This window comes from Pituophis catenifer, unplaced genomic scaffold (genome assembly GCF_029215685.1).
Source record: "Pituophis catenifer annectens isolate HBS135680 unplaced genomic scaffold, rPitCat1.0.hap2 SCAF_4, whole genome shotgun sequence".
Lineage (NCBI taxonomy): Eukaryota > Metazoa > Chordata > Lepidosauria > Squamata > Colubridae > Pituophis > Pituophis catenifer.
The window spans coordinates 78,879,382-78,902,362 of NW_027256884.1; the positions used below are offsets into that span (position 1 = coordinate 78,879,382).

The 22,981-nt window shown below is 37.6% G+C and overlaps 1 protein-coding gene across 1 annotated transcript; it reads right to left on the reverse strand.

The window, feature by feature from the left end:
* Window positions 1-40: 40 nt before the first annotated feature.
* On the reverse strand, window positions 41-22,035 carry IFNAR2 (interferon alpha and beta receptor subunit 2). The gene is made up of 11 exons (XM_070943549.1): window positions 21,950-22,035; window positions 18,943-19,034; window positions 14,698-14,739; window positions 13,385-13,514; window positions 12,296-12,382; window positions 8,405-8,518; window positions 6,565-6,743; window positions 5,966-6,108; window positions 4,861-5,023; window positions 3,578-3,696; window positions 41-2,063 (listed from the first exon to the last, which is right to left on the reverse strand). Exons 2-11 carry the CDS (start codon window positions 18,980-18,982, stop codon window positions 1,452-1,454), a joined length of 1,629 nt encoding a protein of 542 aa, XP_070799650.1. The 5' UTR covers window positions 18,983-19,034; window positions 21,950-22,035; the 3' UTR covers window positions 41-1,451.
* Window positions 22,036-22,981: the final 946 nt, after the last annotated feature.

The following is a 22,981-nucleotide window of genomic DNA, read 5'->3' on the forward strand; positions in this document are numbered from 1 at the left end:
TCAATATGAACATGAATATTCCAATTATTTCCATGCAATCCAATTTCTTACAAATCAATTAATTATATTTACCAATAATAATAAACCAAATAATTTCCCCCATATATTCCTCCAAACCACAACTTAACCATTTCTGCTTTCAACACAATATACAATAGTATGGCATGGCTTGGGTGTGACTTGGTGGGCGTGTCAGGGGAAGGTTACTGCAAAATCCCCATTTCCTCCCAATCAGCTGGGACTCGGGAGCCAGAGAATAGATGGGGGCGGGGCCAATCAGAATTTTTACTACCGGTTCTCTGAACTACTCAAAATTTCCACTACTGGTTCTCCAGAACTGGTCAGAACCTGCTGAAACCCACCTCTGATGTGATCCAATGTCTCAGCAACCACTTTATTCTAACTTGTAACTTTGGATGTCTGTACAGCAGACCAAAGGAACAACTCCCATTTCCTCTGAAATCTACCTGGCTCTATCAATCCCCAAGGTCTGGACCTAATGAAACCAGCCTCCTTGCAATGAATAGTTCTAGAGAATTTCATGGAAATTAGGGCATGATCTGACCGTGACAAGGGAGATATTAAAAATACCCACTTGCATAGGTATTATTCTGAGAGGAATACCCGATCCAGTGTTATGACCGTTGTCATGTGCTGGATTCTGCATGAACTGTGATCTGCCTTGTTTCCCACCAGTTTTCCTCTTTCAGACATGTTGGAAGAAATGCATGAAAGAAACCATTCTTTAAGAAATTCACTTTCCTTGTTTGAAAAAAGAAAACCAATCTCACATTGTATTGGTAATCCTTGATGTACAGCCACAACTGAAGCCAAAAGTTGCTGAATAAGACAGTTGTTAAGTAAGATTTGCCTTATTTTGCAATCTTTCTTGCCAAGTAAATCACAGGGAAGTAAGTTGCCCTGTAATAAAGTCATGTACTAAGAAGTTTAAGGCTGTTAAAAACAAAAGAATAAATACAAGAAAAAGCAGCTAATTTTTAGATTTCTAAAACAGCAGGACAAATATATGCATTAGCTGCATGAAGGAGAAGTAAAGTCCAGATGTGATGACTTCTTGATATGCCGGAGGTGCAGATTCTAGAATTCCTAACTAGAGCACATCATGAAGACATTAATTTGGAGAAGGCAGGACACACAACTATAGAAAAAATGTCTGCCAATCACAATATTGGTATAAACTGTAGCTCCAGATCTATACAACAAACTATGTAATTATATTTTGGTATCCATAGGAACCACATGCAATATAAATGCAGATAGTAAAGTATCAACACTGTTTCTTGTTTAAATGAGTCTCACAATCATTTTAGGGTTAATTTGGAATGAAGAAATGGAAGAAAGAGCTCAATGTTTGTCTGGTCTAAATTACTGCTCCCCAAAAGTGCCTTTCAAAGGGAGGGTCAGTGGAAATTGTGTCATTTTTCATGGATTCATCTTCTCATATATCCACTGGTGCATTCTGTTTCTGAATAAGATGATTCACTTTCTCCAGAGACACTAAGATTTTCCCATGAACATACAGGACTTTGAACATCAAAGCTCTGATTATCTGGCATTTCAGTGAAATGGTTTGGTTCAAATGCATCCGAAATACAAGGTTCATTCAAGTCTATTATATCTTCATGGTCAAATGTAGAAAAATCCATATTTTTATCCGATATTCCTAGCATCACAGTATTTAAGTTTACATTTAAGCAGTCTGTACGTTCTGATTCTGCTACATGGCCAGAGTTCACTTCAGGATATAATGGGGTAATTGGGCTGCTTTTGTCAATATCATTCTGATTTCTTTCTGCTAAAGTTCTGGTTACTTCATTTGTAGTAGCTGAGCAACCTGTGAACAACTTCTGACTGATATCCATCTCAGAGAATGGTGTAATCTGGTTAAAGATGTCACATTTAGTATCAAAAGTACTCTCAACATCACTTTCACTGTCCTCATCATCACTATGTTGTTGCACTTTACTTTTCTGGACCTGCACATCACAAACTTCTTCAGGATCTGATTCAAAAACTGAATAAGCCAAGTTAGGTTTGATGTTCTAGGAAAAAAACCAAAAACAAATGTTGGTATGCACATTCACAGATGCCCTCAAAAGAGTATTGCTGTGTGATAAAAAAAAAAAAAATGCCTGAAACACGTATATATTCATTTGACTAATAATATTTCTTTGTTTTTCTGTATCTTTAATGCTGGTGCTTTATTAAACTTCCTTCCTCAGAATGTCAAATGCTTTCTTCTTTTTTAATTCTGCCCTGAGTTCCCTTGTGGGTAACTAGGTACAGGTTCTTATTTCCCCTCTTCCCTAATGAGGAAAAATAAGCTTTAGACAAATGGACATAAAAGCTCTCAGCAAACCTCTTGGCAACCAGAGCCCCAACTCTTCACTTCTGTTAATAAAGCTATGAGGTGGCACATGCTAGAGTTCAATGGGGCTTTACATTCCCAGTAGGAAGGTAGAGATGGCTTTTGTAGCCTTGTTTGATTATTGTTCATAAATGAAAGAAAGCCTATGACAGATACAGCTTTTCACTCAGGTCAGTGGTGGGTTTCAAAAATTTTTACTACCAATTCTATGGGTGTGGCTTGGTGGGCGTGGCATGGCATGGCTTGGTGGGTGTGGTTTGGTGGGTGTGGCAGGGGAAGAATACTGTAAAATCTCCATTCCCACCCCACTCCAGGGGAAGGTTACTGCAAAATCCCCATTTCCTCCTGATCAGCTGGGACTTGGGAAGCAGAGAATAGATGGGGGCGGGGCCAGTCAGACTTTTTACTACCGGTTCTCCGAACTACTTAAAATTTCTGCTACCGGTTCTCCAGAACTGGTCAGAACATGCTGAAACCCACCTCTGACTCAGGTGTACCTTGTACCTCTCTGGCACAGAGAGATGGATGATTATCAGAGGGCAGGACTTTCAATTCCATTTCACTGCTAATGTTACTGTCAAACCCCACCCTGGTGTAATCTGCTTCAAACCCTGTTCAAAGGATTTCGCTTGAACAGAAAACATTTCCTCATGTCTGATGTAGGCGTTTCACCATATCTATTACCAGAGGCAGCACATAATAATGTGTGGGAATTCGTTTAGCCTTAGCAACATAATCTGTCTATTTTAAAATAAGATTTCGTTGGATTCCAGAGGGCTGTTTACAGCGAATTAATCGTTTCCAAAATCAACTCTAAAGTTACATACTGTAAAAAAAATCCTCCTTAAACCTTGTGCAAGTTCCTGATTGTAAGCTCAAATCCACTTGTATATCAAGTCCTGCAACAATAAGCCAAACTAAGAATGATGTTTCTTTTGGCACATTGAATATGTAAACATATGAGACTAAAATGAAGAGCAGTCTCACAGCCATTAGGATAGAAATAGTCTTTAAACTAATGAATAAGTTACATCACCCCAAGTCTATGAAGAACAGAAGGAAGACAGGGAATATTCAATGGAGTTAAGGGACATGTAGCTTCTTCTGGAAATCCCTTTCACCATCTTTGGTTGAACTGCCCTAACATATACAAATCTTAAATTGAAAGCATTTTGCCACACTACTTACCAAGACACTTGGTGATGTCATCCTTTTAAAGGAAATAAAACCAGCCTTACGCAGGAAAACTAGAATGGCTACCATTGCCAATAGTATAAATAGAGCCAAAAATGAAAACATAGTATAATCTGCAGATTAAAAATATATTTCATTACACAACAATGCATTTGCAGATTATTTCAAAACTACCTGGTTTTGTCAGGAAGATAAAGAACCATAATATACCATATTTTTGGCATATAAGATGCACCTTTTTTCCCCCAAAAAGTGGGCAAAAATTTAGGTGCATCTTATAGACTGGATACAGGCGTTTTTGGCCTCCCAAACTTTCCACATGTTGCATTTTCGCCCTCCCCGGCCCCCAGAAGCACTCTGCAGTGCTCCGCATGTCCCATTTTTGCCAAAAATGGGCCAGTTTTTGGACTTCCAAGGGCTCTGCGCATCACATTTTTACCCTTCCCAATCCTCAGAAGCACTCTGCAGCGCTATGCACATCCTGTTTTCGCCCTTCCCAGCCCCCTGAAGCACTGCAGTGCTCCCCTGCAGTGCTCCCCACGTCCCGTTTTCACCCTCCCAAGCCCAGAAGAACTCTGCAGTGCTCCGCATGTCCCGTTTTCTCCCTCCCCAGCCCCCAGAAGAACTCTGCAGTGCTCCGCACATCCAGTTTTCACCCTTCCCAGCCCCCAGAAGAACTCTGCAGTGCTCCGCACATCCCGTTTTCACCCTTCCCAGCCCCTTGAAGCACTCTGCAGTGCTCCGCATGTCCCATTTTTGCCGAAAATGGACCCATTTTTCGCAAAAATGGGCCCGTTTTTGCGCTCCCAAGTGCTCTGTGCATCGCATTTTCACCCTCCCCAGCCTCCAGAAGCACTCTGCAGTGATCTGCATGTCCCATTTTCACCGAAAACAGGCCCATTTTTGGTGAAAAACAAGATGTGCGGAGCACTGCAGTGCTTCTGGGGGCCGGGGAGGGCAAAAATGTGATGCGCTGAGGGCTTGGGAGCCCCAAAACTGACCTGTTTTTGGCAAAAATGGGATGTGTGGAGCACTGCAAAATGCTTCTGGCAGCCGGGGAGGCCAAAAACGCGATGTTTGGAAGCCAAAAACTATTTTTTTTCTTGTTTTCCTCCTGGAAATCTAGGTGCTTCTTATAGTCCGGTGCGTCTTATAGCCCTAAAAATACGATAATCATGTAAAAGATACTGAAATGGTAATCAAATGTTTAGTCTTTTAGTCACAAAATAAAACAGGTTCTGACCCATTCCATTTCCTTGTTTCGTAATTCATTGTACCTTTTCTATTATTGGAGTCAAGCATAATACATTTTGGAATGGTGGAATTGCACTGGCGATTAACACCTGTAGACACCTCAACAGCAATGCAATAATTTTTATTTGGATGCAAATCTTCCAGAATAGTGAAGAAATGATCCTGTTTGGTTGTATTATCAATACGCTGTAAAAGACAAAAAAAAAGGTGAATTGTTTTAAAATGCACTGAAAGGATAAAGCTAAATGATGTGAATTGGTGACACTCTACTTTAACCTGGAATCAAGGCATGGCTTTGCACTTACAGTGGTACATCAACCGTAACTCAAAGCAGTAACTCAACTACTTTGAAACTCATCAAACTGGTACTCAATGCACTTTGATACAAAAAATGTTGTCTGATACTCATCGTTTGTTTAGTACTCAATACACAAGCTAGAACTTGTTGGTGTTGGCTGCCTTGTGACTCCCTACATTATTCCTTATGAGGAAAATCTGTTTGGTACTGATTGCTTTTGGTACTTATTGTGCCTCCCGGAACCAATTAACAATGAGTACCGAAGTACCACTATACTTTCTATTTAAGAATGTCATTTTCTATATGGGGGTTAGAGAAATAGTGAGATATTTTGTGAAGTCCTTTAAATATCAGCACTATTACTATATCAATATTTATAACTACAATAATCATAACAGCAATATCAACAGTAGTTTTATTTTTGTAATTTGTGTTTCTGAATTGGATGATATTGCAATGTCTATATACTAAAGTGCTTTTGTTAATTTATCTGTGTGGGTTTGTATGCTAATATGGCCATTGGTTTTCTATATTAATCTTAACAACTCAACCCATCAAGTTCAGCTGGCATTCTGAACCCATACAAAGCAAACTTGTCCATCTGGATTCCATCATTCCATTTAGAACCAATGAATAGAAACACTGAACTGAAAGAAACCAAGGTCACAATGGCTGAAAATGATGTGAGCTCAACACATTTGAAGCTGAGAAATATAATATTGTAAAAGCAAAAAACTTAGCACATTTCTTAATTATAAAGCAAAAATTAAAAGCAAAAGCATAAAGTGAATTCTCTGATACTTTTAAGACCTTAATAATCAATTACTTACATTTTCCTTGAGATCAGCTGTTTTCACTGTGATTCTATAATCAAGTTTTTGATAAATTTTAAGTAACAGAGGTGGAAGTTTCACTGTAACATTTACACAGTTTTGACAGACAGAAATATTAAACTCAGGTGGCTTGAAGCATCCTAATTAAAACATAAATAAAAGAAATTATCAATACTATTTGCTGGCAATCCAGATTTTTTTAATCTTAGCAAATGTAATAGTCTAAAATATAAGTATCTTGGAAATTCTGTAGGATTTCTAATCAAACCTAATGGATTCTTATAAATAATATTTTCAATAGAAAGATACATACTTTTATTTAATTTTTTATTATGGATTTGCTTTAATCATCAATGTAAATTTTGATTCTGAAAGTCAGCCCTGAATATAGAACCTGATTCTTTGTGCTACTCTTAACTTCTATCCTAGCTTTTAAAATTCTCCTCAAATGTATAGTATAACTGGATATAAAGGTCATCAAGGCCAACTCGCATGACAAATGAATAAAATTTATTTCCCCAAAGGGAAAATGACTTGATTTGAGATAGTGAAAATTAATATATGATTCAAACAAAAGGAAGGAAGAAATTACTTACGTTCAGCATATGGATTGAATGTTCGAATATCTGAATAATTTGTTCCATTGCTGGTGTCTTGCTGTACTATAATAAATGCACTTCCTTGGCAAAAGTCTGCAAATTCGTTTGTTAGATTACAGAATGGTCTTGTAATATTAGTACATTCCTGGACTGTCCTGAATTTTGATTTTATATCACTATATAAAAACAAGAAAGAATACAATATTTTTCAGTAAGAAAACAGTGATTCCAAAGAAATATATGATAATTGGCCAAAATGTTGGACCCAAATTAGATGTATATGAAGTTGTCTATGCAAGATCAGGCACCCTGGTAAAGCTGCATGTTTCAATGAATTCATAGCTGATGCATGATGTATGGATTTCTTCTGCAAATTTCAATGCACTTTTATTGCTTATGTGCATAGATTCAAAGTGATAAAGCAGTAAATATGGCAGCTACAAAAGTCTGAAGACCCTTCCAATTTTGTAACACTTCCTTTGGCAGAAATAAAAACTTTGTTGTTTCTTATAATTGAGAAAGTTTATGTTCTCACTTTGAGATTCTTTTCTTTTCCCATTCTCCCTGGCAGAACCCTCCTTGCTCAAAAATATTCCTGACATCATTGTAGGTACTGTATCTTTGAGAAGATACACTTACATTCACTGGTAAGAATAACAGATGCTATTAAAAACAAAGAAATAAGCAAGAGATGCAAATACTCTGCACTGCTCCTGGAAAGCACAGTTGCTTTAGAAAATTAGCCTGAATGTTTAACTGTTATTTGGGAGGGCTGCTTGATGAATTTAATGATTTTTGCAATGCATAATTAGGCCCTCTCTCTTTTCGTTCTTCCCGAGCTAGTGATTGGTTCCCTTCAGCTCAAAGGGCATCCATTTTTATCCCTTTTCTTCATTTTCCTTCCTATTCCAACTATTCTTTATCCTTAACCCAGATGTTGCCGAAGTATGGGTCATGACTTCTGGAAGATTGGTATCAATTTAAAGAGCAATTGACTTTTTAAAAATGATGAGGCATAATGGGTGTTCTGTCCAAACTCATTTATATTTGGTCTGGATGAGCCTACAGCAGGTTTCCGCAGAGAGAATGGGAAGCAAAACCCAGAGAAAGTTTCAAGAGATGATTCAACCCCAGTGCTTAACTATTTATCAAAATATTAATTAATGAATCGCAACAGTTTCATTTGTTTCTTTGACATTACATACTATTTAGTTTTATTTGGGGGAGTATCACACACATTCATATATCACTTAAAAGAGTCATAATATTGCAGAATTTGATAACATTTTTATCCTTTCCCTGATATTTTTAAAAATGTGACATCTGGCAAGCATGTATACAGACACATGTAAAATCAAGAAAACAGTCTGAAATGCACCTTCAGATCAATCATGCAAGAATATTTCTGTGCTAGAAAAATTCTGAAAGGAAGAACAGGAAAGTATTTCAAAAGTTTTTCTTAATTAATTATAGGACTGAAAGGAAGTATTATAAAATATTGACTGGAAAGTTGTCTGAACATGCTTTATTTATGGTTTTATTTTAAAATTTTAAACACATGCACATAAATAATAAATATGCATTGCAATTTACAAAAAGATGTCATGTTTATGTACCATACAGCAGGTATATCAACTTTTGTTCACTCGAGGTTCATTGGAACGTATAATGGGGGGAGGGGGTTGTATTTGGGTGGTTAAAGCTAGCAAGTCAGTATTTTTTCAAACTTTTTGATGGTCTCAGAATTTTTCTTGATTTCAGTGAAAATGTTTAAGGTCCTTTTAAACCTCAGATGCCTTTACTGGGTTTCTGCTAAGAATTTATTTCTATCTTCCACCTTAGATCCTGCTTCATTGGTGTTTTCTGTGCATCTGTTTCTGAGAAAGCTGGGCAAACAGCCAACTGCCCTGGTCCCAGAACATGATGGTCCGAATCCTGGTTTTCCTGAGACCTGGGGGGGGGAGGAAAGAGAACATCTGTGATAGAGATGCAAGTATCAAAAAGAAAGAATCATAAATCATCCTGTTTTCTAGTGTCTATAAAGACATCAGACTCTTCTGAGAATCTTCCTTAAGAGTTTTACAGCCTAAGACAGTTTTTCTCAAACTGATACACTCCTTTTGGGAGTTGCTGTACACATGCAGGGGGCATCAGATATCAAAGCAATGCAAGGCAAGGAGATATTCTAAGAGACAGAGCCATTCCTGGAGGCTTCGTACTCTGGATACTGAGTAAAGCACAACAATGTTTAAATAAATTTACTGAATAAGACATTTAGAACTGGTTTTATTTTGGGGATCACTGTTGCCTTAATCAATGACTGGGTTAATACACTATCTTAATCTAAAGCATAGTTTCTTTGGTTTGTACTTAGCGTGACTGTGAACCCATCCATTATGGATTATATGATATCAAATCAAATTGTAACTTGGTTAAGCTATGGTTTAAAATTAGGGATCAATGCACTGTGTGAACCATTTAAATTCAGGAACAGCCTATGTGTATTCCACTACATGTCTAAAACCCCAAACACAACAGTTCATACTGAAGCAGAAAAATGGGGAAGACTGAGTAAAAGAGCAGTAAATCTGATCTTCCCAAGTAGAACAGAACAATTATATAATGAATTTTTTGGCCTATATTTTTCTACCTACCATCTTTGATTTTATTTTTATTATTATATTTGTATCCTGCCAACTCAGAATGATACACATAGGAGTCTCCTATTATGGTATTTTTTTCTTACACTGCAACCTCTCAGGAAGTTCGTTAAAAGAGAGGACTGGCTCTAAATCAGCCATGAATTTCCATGGTCATCTGAGGACACAAACCTGGGTTTCTCAGCTTAGTTCAAGATCTGAATTATATATAATACAGATTTATTCTTTATTTATTTATTTATTATTTGTTCATACATGCAAACAAGTTAACTTCACTACTAACGTGGGCAGCCTCCTGCCCACACCCTCTGATCTTTCTTGGTGACCTCAATCTACCTCTTATCAATTGGACCCTAAACGAATGTACAACTGAACCCATACACGCAACCCTGTACAATGCTGTTACTAATCTGGGACTGGATTAACTAGTAATTAACAACACTAGACTCAACAACTGCCTTGACCTCATCTTCTGCAGCAGTTTAATCTCAATTTATGATCTACAAATAAAAGAACCCTTTTCCAACAGCGACCACAGCATGATTGACTTTTGTCTCAATATACATCCTTACAAAGATTATCATAATGATGGGATACCCAATTATAACTTTAAAAAAGCCAACTATGATCTCATAGACACTGACCTCTCATCTCTTGATTGGCAAATTCTATTCATGGGCTGTAATACTGCCGAAGACCATTATAACATTTTTTGCTCGAAGTCAAAACAGTCATTAAACTATATGTACCACTAATAACCCCCAAAACCAGAAAAAACAAATTACTCATAACAATAAGGAAGCTCCAATCAAAAAAAAAAATCTCTGGCGAAAAAACAAAAATGGCTATGTGTAACTTTAAAAGCCACTACAAAAACATATGCAACCAGTTAAAGACTGAATGCACCAATTATCACATCAAACAAGAGGAAAACCTTCTGTGCACAAAATCCACCCGCGCGTTCTATAATTTTGTAAACATCAAACTTAAAGACTCGAAATCCGTCCATTCCTAAAAGGACCTAACGGTAAAGACTGTAATGATGAAGCCATTAAAGCCAACCTCTTTAACACATTCTTCGGCTCAGTCTTTGTAAACAGCAATGGCACATGCTCCACATTTCCTAATCGTACCACAACTAATTACAACAATCTAATACATACCGATTTTACAGAAGATAACATTAAAAAGGCACTACACAGCCTAAAACCATCTCTGTCTATTGGACTGATGGACTATGTGCCTACTTCTTAAAAAAGCTTTCCACTGCCATAGCAGAACCTCTAAACTTAATCTTTGAAAAATCTTTTAGAACCAGCTCCTTGCCCCACCTATGGTCACTAGCCACGGCCATCCCTATCTTCAAAAAGGGTGACCACAGCCTAGGTGAAAATTACAGACCTATCTCTTTATGTTGTGTCACCTGCAAAGTCATGGAATCAATCATAAACCAATCCATTACTCTCCACTTAGAGACAAACAACCTACTCTCTAACAAACAATTTGATTTCAGAAAAAAATTGTCCTATAATATGCAACTCCTACACTGCAAAAACATATGGACTACACAACTCAACCAGAGCAAAGCAATAGACACATTTACATAGACTTCTATAAAGCCTTTGATTCAGTGGTACATGACAAACTACTTCTAAAACTAAAATCTTATGGCATTTCTGGATCCCTGCATAAGTGGATAGCTACATTCCTGTCAAACAGACAACAAGTAATCAACATAGGGAGCCCCCTATCAAACCCTGCACCTGTCAACAGCGGTGTCCCCCAAGGCAGTGTTTTAGGACCCACACACTCTTTATACTTTACATAAATGACCTTTGCGATCATATTATAAGCAGCAGCGTTCTCTTCGCTGATGATGTAAAACTATTCAACACTATTGATAATGTTGCTACCCTTCAAAAAGACCTTGACTACGTGTCAGAATGGTCAAACAATTGGCAACTCCAAATCTCAACCAACAAATGCTCTGTCTTACACATTGGCAAAAAGAATCAGAACACAAAATACAAGTTGGGCGGATACGACCTTGTAGATGACCCTCATTCTGTTAAGGACCTTGGAGTACTCATCTCTAATGATCTAAGTGCCAGAGCCCACTGTAACAACATTGCCAAAAAGGCATTAAGAGTTGTTAACCTAATTGTGTGTAGCTTTTTCTCTGGTAATATTGTACTGCTAACGAGGGCATACAAAACATTTGCTAGACCAATTGTTGAATACAGCTCATCTGTCTGGAACCCACACTGCTTATCAGACATTAATACAATTGAGTGAGTCCAGAGATATTTCATGAGAAGAGTCCTCCACTCCTCTGCTCGCAATAGAATACCTTATGCCATCAGGCTTGAAATTTTGGACTTAGACAACTTAGAACTACGCCGCATTCGGTCTGACCTAAGCGTAGTACATAAAATTATCTGCTACAACGTCCTACCTCTCAATGACTACTTCAGCTTCAACCACAACATTACACAAGCACACAATAGATACAAACTTAAGGTAAACCGCTCCAAACTTGATTGCAGAAAATACGACTTCAGCAACAGAGTGGTCAATGCCTGGAATGCACTACCTGACTCTGTGGCTTCATCCCAAAACCCCCACAACTTTAACCTTAGACTGTCTACTGTTGACCTCACCCCATTCCTAACAGGTCTGTAAGGGGCATGCATAAGTGCACCAATGTGCCTACCGTCCCTGTCCCACTGTCCCCATTTATTTGTATCCATTTCATGTATTCATAATCATGTTTGTACTTATATTTGTTATCTTATAAATGCTTGACAAAATAAATAAAATAAAAAATATATGCTCTTGATTTAATTCTGAGCCTCAAATTCACTCCAAAGCAAACATTGTGGAAATGTTAAGACACATTATAATCTTTAAACTGTCATTCATTGGTTTATTGTGTATTGATATAAAATACTTGTCTTTCACAACATAGAAAGCAGGAAGACAAAAATTATACAGTGGATTATCTTGAAGTAAAATGAAAGAGGACAAATATAGATAGGAATACCAACTTCTCAAGAGTATTTACTTGCCTGGAGTTGTAAGAATTAACTTGTTCCTGGCCTTTTACTGCTGATTTTGACTTTGTTCCTGTGGTATGTAAATTACAGCCAAAATTTCTAAAAATAAAGCAAAACAGTTTCCCTTCAATTTTCTGTTGAATGTCCCATCCATTCAATAAATGCAGCCATCTTGCTCTAGGTTTATCTCCATCAAATAGGAAAAAGTGCTAATTACTGCCATTGATAGTAATAATGAGGACATATTGCCAATTGAGTGATAACTGTAGGGTTTTGCAAATGTACAGTACTTCAATCTAATATAACAGACTGATCTTCTTTTATTTATAGGCACCTAGTAAAATTGTGATGATGAAAATATTCACAAAACAGGCATGCTTGTGTTCAGTGTTGGATGCAAGTATATACTGTGGTCAAAGGTTTGCATCAATTATCTCATAATGAATTTTTTGTCACTTATTTTCCTTTGACCTCCTGAATACACCAAGGATTGAGGCAATGCTATATCACCTCAAGATTTTCAATTGGTTTTAGGTTCATATAGGATAGCATCTATACTCCAGGTATATGCAGCACCCAGGATCCTTTCTGACTCCATTTGCTGAAAATTGTTTTCACAGTTTTCTATCATTTTCAGACTAGATACTAATAACACTGAATTGTATTCCCAATAATAGTCTTTATAGAACTAAAAAAAGAACCCTCTTTAAATTCTACCTTAAATTCAGGAAAATACAGAAAAATCTGGAGTCATTCAAATGTATGTCATAGGCTGGTTACTTTGCATTATCATCTCATGCTCTGTGGCCTTTGTCATTCCTAAAAATACTAAGGGTGGCCTCTGTTCACAAAATGATAATCACTCCCCAACTTTACTAGGTATTTATAAGAAATAATATCCCATGCATTTGATCAAATTGTGTCCAATGCACAAAAGATGTACCAAATAAATCTACTGATCTTTAAACATTTGCATTATTTTTATTTTTATTGCAGCAATATCTAAGTACCTGTGTTAAAATAATACTTTGTCCATCATGATTACTTGTAAACAGTTACAAAATGTAAATATAAATATGTATAAAGAAAACAGATAGAAACCTTTTTGTAAAATACTGGTACATCACTGTGTAGCATGCTGGCATCCTTGAACTATTTCCAGCTTTCCATGATAGAATGTACTCAAAATCCTCTTGTTTCATATTCAGAATGAATGATGATTGAGATGTTTCTTGTGGGGAAAAAAAACCTCTCACTGTATATTCATATGCATCACGCAGAATGTACAAAAGTATTAGGACATGCCATGTCTATATCTCTCATAGCTTAAGACTAGACTTTTCTTCCTGCTCTCCTCCTTTACAATTTGATGATTCTACCAGCAATTCCAAAACTAGTTGTCCATCTTGCCCCTTACTTTATGCATAAAGCAGATTGTTTGCCACCATTATATATATTTAAAGTAAGAAGCATGCAAAAGCACACAAAAAGGAAAGGAGGAAGAAGGAAGAGGAGGGCATAAGAGCTATTTTTTAAATAGTTAAAAAAATCATTTTGGAAAATAGGAGAAATCAGAACAGTGCATAGCTGGTTTCAAACAGAATGAGATTTCCCTGGGTTTTTGTGATCAAGAACACCGACTGAGTCAATAATGGATATAAATAGTTGCAAAATGTTCCATGGGCCATCATGCAAATTGGTGCTTTCTCCCACCCCATTTAAGCACCCAGGGTGCTGCTAGTCCTGTTTAATGCACTTATATCCCATTTGTTTTTGCTGGATATAATTTAAACCAAGCATTAGATTGCAGTCAGTCAGCATGTTTATTTTCTAAGAATACCTATTGCCTGATATGGGGACCAAGGAACTCTTGGAGATAAGGATGATGCTGGAAGCTTGCTTTGCAGCCTCCCAACATCTGTTGGTGGTGATGATGATGAAATTGATGTAGTTTTAATGAATGGAACAGAAATCCCAGACAGGCCCAAGCTTGAAGGGTTCAGTTAAGCAACAGCTTTGTGTGTTCCTCCCCATCAGCATTTTTCTTTAAAATTAGATTATTACATGCAATCATGAGGTTATGGTTATATTAAATTTGGTTAATTTAAGTAATACAGCTTTATAATCTGTTATTTAAAGTGGGCTCATTTTAACATCAGCAGTCCTAAAAAAAAAAAACCTAAAAATAAACACTTCCAAAATTTTCCTCCCAGCTCTGCAAGAAAAGGATAAAATAGAGTAGAGGATATGTGTGAAGCAGAGTCTTGCTTGATCTTTAGATATGTCACACTAAATCATGCTTTGGCATAACATTAGATAGATCGATGGACTGGATTTATGTCACTTACAGAGATGTTGCTATCAATAACAGCTCATCTCTAGCAAGATCTCTATAGTACATGAAAAATACTTACCAAGAAAGTTGCTAAAAGTCAAAGTTATTGCACTGATGTATACTGTAAATTAAACAAAACAAATATTAGGAAAAATGCTACAATCATTTGATCATATATAAATAGATGGTTGGAAAGTTAATATAAAATAGAATTTAGCATCAGAGATTCATGACTTTCTTACAGAACAGGGTGGGTGGGTATTCATGACTTTTTATCTCCAAATCTTTCCAAAACATTTAAGTTTATTTAGAAGTAGCTACTTGTAAAAAGTTAAAATAACCATGATATACTTTTTTAAGTAGTAAAGATAGTATTTAGATTTATTGGGATATTGGATTTTTGCTTTTTTATTATCCTCTTTTTCTTCCAGACAAATAATTATTTATTATTGTAAATTCTAATAAAATAAATTGGGAGTGCTTAGATATTTTTGTATACAAAAACCAGTTTCTATGAACTATTAAATTCCTCTGGCGATCCAAGCTCTGACGATCCCAGCTGAGTTGCCTGCTAATCAGGATTGCCAGAGCCATGTAAAAGGAAAAAAGTTTTCCCCCTCCAGCTTGCTTACCTTAGCTGTTAGTCGCAACGCTTGCCTTGCTTCGCTTGCCTGCAATCCATTCCATCAGCAAGCCACTCCCTGCCTGCAATCAAGCAGGCAGGGAGTTGTGGACTTCAACTCCCAGAATTCCTCAGCCAGCAAAGCAAAGCTGGCTGAGGAATTCTGGGAGTTGAAGTCTACAAGTCTTAAAGTTGCCAAGGTTGGAGACCCCTGTTTTATTGGGTAAGTTTTTTCCCCCTTTGGGAGCTTTAAAAAAATAGTTAATTGGGTTTTTTTTTAGTTGTTCTTTTTTAGACCTAGCCATTTAAAGTTTAGGAAGTTTTGAATTTAGCTTTCATATAAAAATAAAAATAAAATAAAATAAAATAATATTTGTGCAGCTTTCTGAGATTTAGTGTGTTTCTGTAGTGTTTCACTCTAACTACACAAACACACAAAATCTCACAAAGCTGTATGTGGAATTTTGTGTGTGTAAAGTGTGAAAGTTGGTTTTTTGGGCTTTTTGTGGCTCTGTGAGGTTCCTGCTTGTTGCAGGGGCCATTTTGGGTCTAGCACAGCTGCTTTTACATTGTGAGTGAGCCAGTTGATGTTTTTTAATTTTTATTTGGTGTGAGTTGGAAGAGGGGTAGTCTTATACGGCGAGTATAGCCCAAACCCTATATTTTAAAAGGAAAAGTCGGGGGTCATCTTATACGCCTAGTCGTCTTATACGCCGGAAAATACAGTAGTTATTTTTTGTTTCTTTTTAACCTGTTAGCCACATAGTATCATAATTTATCTGTTAGGCACTCATATAAATTGACTAATTGAACAAACAATCTTCTTGTACTTCAGCCAACATAAATACTAGTTTGTAGAAGGCTGATCTATTCCATCTGACAGTAACCACTTTCCTCTAATGCCATAATTTATTTAAAAATGATCTTAACCAGTGGTGGGATTCAAGGAATTTAACAACTGGTTCTCTGCCCTAATGATTTCTTCCAACAACCAGTTTGCCAAACTGCTCAGAAAGTTAACAACAGGTTCTCCTGAAGTGGTGCAAACTGGCTGAATCCTACCACTGATCTTAACATATTTTCAAATATTAATATTATACTGCTCATAATCTGCTGGAATCAATGGGACTCTTAGTTAAAGTTTGTTTCTGTTGATGGGAAAGTGCCTGTTCTAAAATGGCCAAATCTGATGTAACAGATAACTGAAACAAGTCCAAAAGCAGATGTAAAATAAATAGAAGTACTTTTTAAAAATGGTGATATTTTATTGTACCTTTAAAACATATTTATTCCACAAAAATCAATTTTCAGAGTACAATTTAAGAACCTCCATTTGAGAAGATTTGGGACCTGACAGAAGCCCTGCCGCCACTGGTGGTATGTCAGTTACATTGAATGGCAGTTTGTAAAATTAGATGGCAGGACTGCCCAGCTATATATCTTATTAGTAATGCCAGGTGGAAGAAGGATAGGTATAGGATTTTATACCTGTAAGTAGTATTTTTAGGGCAATGGCAAATATATTGTGGTATATATAGATTTTATAGTATTTGTGCAATTTTAAACTTTTCTCAACTTTTTAACTGTATTTGGATCACATCCTACTGGAGTACATTTTTTGTTTTTCATCAAGCATGTATTTTATGACAGATACAAGTGTAAACATAATTATAAATATATGAAAAGGATACAAATAAAAAAAACGTTAGGACAGGGACGGTAGGCACTCTGGTGCGCTTATGCATGCCCCTTATAGACCTCTTAGGAATGAGGTGAGGTCTACAGTAGACAGTCTAAGGTTAAAGTTTTGTTTGATACAGTTAATCCTTGACTTACAACCGGTCACTTAGTGACTGTTCAAAGTTACAATGGACCTACAGTATCTAGGGGATAGTCACAACCACGATTCAAAATTCTGACAATCACAGTTACCAGGTCAGGTAACTGAACTTTGGGCACATAGCATCTGGGCTACATTTATGTCCATCTGCAGCATCCTGCAGTCACGTGACTACGTTTTATGATGGTTTTGCCAAAACCCAGCATTTATTTCTGGGGTTTTTTTCAAAACAACAGCCATGGTGAATCTTTGATTTGCTTAATGTACCCCCACAAAAAATATCTTAAAATCGGATTGGACACATGGCCAACCCATTTTATGACCATCAGGATTTATGACCATGATGGGCAGGCTCCATTATGGTTGTAAGTCGAGGAGTACTTGTATTAACAATCAGGCATTTGGCTTTCTCTCACCACAAAAAAACCCTGAAGTTTGCTTTTCCTTTTTTTAATTATTTATTGTAGACCATTTCTTTTGGGACACTTATGGAATTATAAAGTAATATTATTCATTTGTAAAAGCTAACTTTTGACCACATATCCACAAATAGGAAGAGATAAAAAATAGTAATGATGTTAAGATCAAATAGGGGCATATGTAAAAGCTATTGGATAGAAAGATACATATTGTACAAAACCATCAGTGGGTTTTAGTTCAGTATCTGTGAATCTAGCGACCGTGGTTTGCGGGCAATGAATTTTGGGTCTTTGGCATTAGATCCTAGCTAATCATAGCTTTTTCAATAAGCCATAATAAACATAAACTCTGGCTTAGTACAATGTGTTAGTTCAACCAGAAAGTTTTACAAATGAAAGACAAGCCCTCATAGAATAATTAAAAATTACCAATTAAACCTCTTTTGTACAATCACTAGATATTTAATATACAAAACATAGTGTATCCTAAAAGTATGTATTCCTGGCTTCGTCATCCAAGATGTGAAGTTAAAGAATTGCCCAGCTAAAGAAAACAGGGATCTGTATTAGGTAGCAACAATATAAGAATATGCTGGAGTTGGTTTATTACTTTAATGACAATGGCAAATACATCATTTTATTCTGTGCAAGAGAAGTGTTTTATCCAGGAATCCAGCTCCATAGATAATATAAAGTAGTTGATCATATGATGATGGGCCCTCCAGATTGAATGACATTTAACATGCTACTGAGTAATAGCTGGGGATACTGGTAGTTTGGAATACTAATAATGTTTATGACATTGCTAGATTAAAATTTTCAGGACATCTAATTGCTGGTGTTGCCATGTTAAGAAAAGAAAAAATGAAGCTGAAAACAAAGAATTACAATCAGAAAAGGAAATATAAGAAGCAAGTTCCCATTGATGTGAACACTTATTAGAAAAATATTAACTTTTTTTCCTTGTTGCACTAATTCTGCTTTCATGCAGATGCCTTTTATAAAACTATTTTAAAATTATAGCTTAGAATTATAAATAGTAATAATACATTTTTCTAATCTGAATGCAAAATGTGTTTCTTTTTTTAAAAACCTAATATTACATGTTTTAGGAAAGAGGTTCAAATAAGACAAATGCTAAATAAAAGAACAATGAATTGTTATTTTTCAAAATTAATTAAAAACCTTAAAAATAAATTGTGCATGATTTTACTCTCCAAATTAGGTAGGACTGCTATTGCTGTTGCTTCAATTAATGTATCACCTTGAAGACCATTTATCAATATTTTGTTTCAAACAAACAATTTGTTTTAGCCACATGAAAGGAGGTGATCATAACATTTCCTGGGCAAATTTCCTCCCACAATGATAACACATGACAAAGAAGAAACTGACAGCCAAAAAAACCGCACCCTACATTCTCTCTAATTAAATTTAACTTACCAAGTTTGCAGAAATTCAGTGGTTTCATGAAAAATGCCATTGTAGTTTAAAAACACATCCTAGCAATTGAAGTGTTGATGTTAGTTGTGCATCTGCAATGGACCAAATGAAACAGTGTTGAACTAATAATAAACTTGGCTATTTAATGTATTGTAATGTTAAAGCTTTGCTATATCCTCCTATTCAAATAAGGCTTTTTGATGTAAGATGTTTTTAAGTGGGAGAGGAAAATGATTTTCTGTTATCTCTCTTCTCTCTGCAGGCCTCTGCTATTCAAGTCTGCTCTAAAGAGCTGGAGGATCTCCAGAACAGTATGAGATTTCATACGAATAGAAACAATGTATGTGCATGTACACACCCACACAGACAAACAGCTTCTGTTCACTGAAACCTTTGCCAAAGGATACAATGCGATATAACTCAATGTAACACTCCAAGGTTGAAGTCTGATTGTATTTAAGAGCTCCTTGTTAAATTTGTGAAATCAACATTTTTTTTCAGCTGCCTAAAGTGCAACTTATAGCACAACAGTTGCTATAAAAGGAATTGAAACTTCAAATACATGATATTTCTTTGCTCCAGTTAAAACAATTACGTTTCTAAGTACTTTTAAAGCTCACCACCCAGTGTTACTTAGTATTCAAACAGAGGTACAGCAGTTCAAAACTGCAATCCATTTGTTCAGCCACAGCTTCCAGAATGCACCAGAGCAATTAAAAGACAGAGGAAGCCAAATGAACTGATCCTTTCTTTCCTGGAACCCTTATTCAGACAATCACTGATGGCTGTACATATTTTATGTACCAAAATACAGATATAGATTTCTCTCATTTATTATTTTTTTTTTAAAAATAATGCAAAATTACATAGAAGGAAGATAAAGCTTGGCTTTGACTGAAATAAATAGTAATCACAATAAACCGAGTTACACTGATTTCAATGTTGTTAAAAGTGTATAACTTAATTTTTTATTTATTTTTCACATTTCTGAACTGCCCATCTCCCTCAAAGAGGGACTTTTAAAATCAAACCAGGAACCTAATAAGCCTTGAAAGTAAAACATTAGCTGATAAAGCTATGCTATAGGTCAGTGATGGCTAACCTTTTTGCCATTGCATGCCAAAAGTGGGGAAGGGAGCACCAGGGGGGGGTCGTGTGCATGCCCACACCCATAATTCTATGCACCCCCCCCCGTGCATGCATGCGCACCCCCCGTGCTTCCCCTGCTTTTAACACGTGATGGCACGGTGGACCTGGTAGGCCTGTTTTTTGGCCTCCACCCCCCCCCCGAGGTCTTCCAGAGGCCATTAATTAATATTAATTCCAACTGACAACAGGACACATGATATATATGCTGTATTCCCTACACATGTAAAGACACATAAACTTTAACTTTAAATAGATCTCCAAGAAGGCTGCCTTAGAAAGCTTTTTAGGCAAAGTTTCTGACTCAGGCACACAAGCTTTTAAAAACAACTATTTGATTCCCAGAAAAAAATGGGAAGTGACTAGCACTGAAACCAAGTCACAAAACCACACTTGAGTGTAACAATCTTAAATTTGCATTGCCTTCCTCTTTTTTTCTTCTTTTCTTAAAGGCCATGGCCTGTGCATTGTGTTAATCTGGAAGGAAATAGTATTTTTTGCATGAACAAGGAAGTATTTTTGCTGTCTTCACATTTATTTTAAAAAGATAGAGTTGATATTTTACCATACTTTATATTAAGAACCTCCATAACAGGAATTAAGGCTCTAATAAATTATTAGTGTCCAGCAAATTTAATACCATTTGCTAAAGAATTAGCTGTCTCAGAATCTGAATTTCTCTTACAAATAAACAATGGTTTTTTTTCTAATTCTGTAAGCAAAATCTACCTTCTTCAATGGAGCTTTCTGGGGCAAAAGGCAAACCTCTCCCCCATCCCTGCATTGGCTGTCATAAAAACCAATACAGGTAGTTTGTGGCCACAATCAAGCCCAAAATTTCCGTTGGCAAGTAAGACATTTGTTAAGTGAGTTTTGGCCCACTTTAGGACCTTAAGTGAATTTAGCTTCCCCATTGACTTTGCTTATCATTAGATTGCAAAAGGTGTCCCACATGACCGTGGGACACAACAAAGGTCATAAGTACGAGTCAGTTGCCAAGCATCTGCAGTTTGATCACATGAGCATGTGATGTGATGTTGAAGCATGGGGATGCTTCAAAGGTTGTAACTATGAAATATGGTTGTAAGTCAGTTTTCAGTGCCGTTGTAACTTTGGACGGTCACTAAAGGAAGTGTTGTAGGTCGAGGTCTACCTGCATTAATCATCACACAGCAGCTCTGTTTGAAGGTGCAGACCTATTCAGGTGCGTCCCTGCACGAGCTGGTGTGTGTGTGCGTGCGTGCGTGCGTGTGTGTGTGCGAGAGCCGGCAACTTAGATCAACGCTTAGGGCTAAGACGGGTTTGATTTTCTCTGTATCTTGTCGTCTTGTGGCTGCCCGAAGCAGCAGACGCAGAGGCTGCGGCAGCCTTCCGCCCTCCACCCGCTTCCTCTGCAGCTCCGTCTCCCCTTCAACAGGGTGCTGAGGCAAATCCCTCGGTCGCTGCGGCCGAGAGCGCGGGGCCGTTTTGAGGGCCGAAGAAGAGCGCGGGGCCTCGCGCGTCCCCGGGATGGCCTCCCGCTGTCCCTCGAGCCGCTGCTACGCGCCACAGGAAAGGAGTCGCGGCCAATGCGGCGGCGCAGTTTCGCCCGTTTCTTCCCGCTTCAGCACAAAGCCCGGCCTCGTTTTTCCTCACTGCCAGTCTTGGAAAGCGGCAGGGAAGAAACGCCCGGCTCCGGCCTCGACGAGGGGCGGGCACAACCTGCTTGTGCCAAGCTCGGTTCTCGCCGAAGCTGCATCCTTGGGTGCAACGGGCGTTCACCGAGACTCCGGCCTCTGCCGCGAAGTCAGCGCTTTGCGACTGAGGCTCCCTCCTCCTTCCCTGGAGAACTCTACGGGAATTGGCCCCCTGCCTGGCTTACCTGCCAAAGGAGCCGCCTTTTCCTCGGGAGCGAAATCAGGCGAGGCCTTTGGTTGCCGCTCGGTGAAGACCACTCGATGGGCCCCCGATTCCGAAAACGAAAGCAAACTCGAGTGGGAAGGGCGGGGTTGTCACAGGCGGCCGCATCTCAGCTGCGAGGGCCTGGCTTCGGGGTGGCGGAGAAGCGCTGCTTTGGCTTAGGAAAGAAGGAAGGGTGGTGTGAGTTAATCGCAGCCCTCCCTCCCTCCCTTCGCAGAGTTTGCTATGCCTGCTTTTTTCCTTCACGAGAAAGAGTTTTGGCTGCGCGAACCAATTGCTTGGGAACCAAATCCCAAGAAAACAAATCAAACAATGAAGGTAGGAAGTGATGGGGGGAAACCCAAACAACAATTAGGAGATGCAGGAACCATATCCAGGGGCAGACAGAAAAGTCTGAAATGGTTATATGCAAATGCTCAAAGCTTGGGGAACAAACAGGGTGAACTAGAAGTAATAGTAGGTATGACATAGTTGCCATTAGAGAAACCTGAAAGCCATGACTGGAATGTACTGATGGGTGGATACAAATTGTTCAAAAGAAACAAATCAACAAAAAGAGGAGGTGGAGTGGCACTATATGTGAGAGACCACTACATATCTATAGGAATGCACATGATCAAAGATAAAACACCTCCAGAATGTATATGGGTCAATATAACTCATTCTTTGCATCAGTCTTAACACAAAAAGAAATTATAGCCCACCATACCAAAAAAAAAAAAAAATACTGTAAAAGACAAACTAGAAATAAAAATTAAAATAAACAAGGAAATGGTAAGAGAACACCTATCTGGCCTTGACAAATATAAATCACTGGGACCTGACAGATTGCGTCCCAGAGTTGTGAAGGTGCTGGCAGATTTTATCTCAGAACCATAGTACCACATCTTTCAAAAATCCTGGAGCACGGGGGAAGTACTTGAGGACTGGAAAAGGGCTGATGTGGTTCCCATCTTCAAGAAAGGGGGGAAAAAACCCAGACCCAAGAAACTAC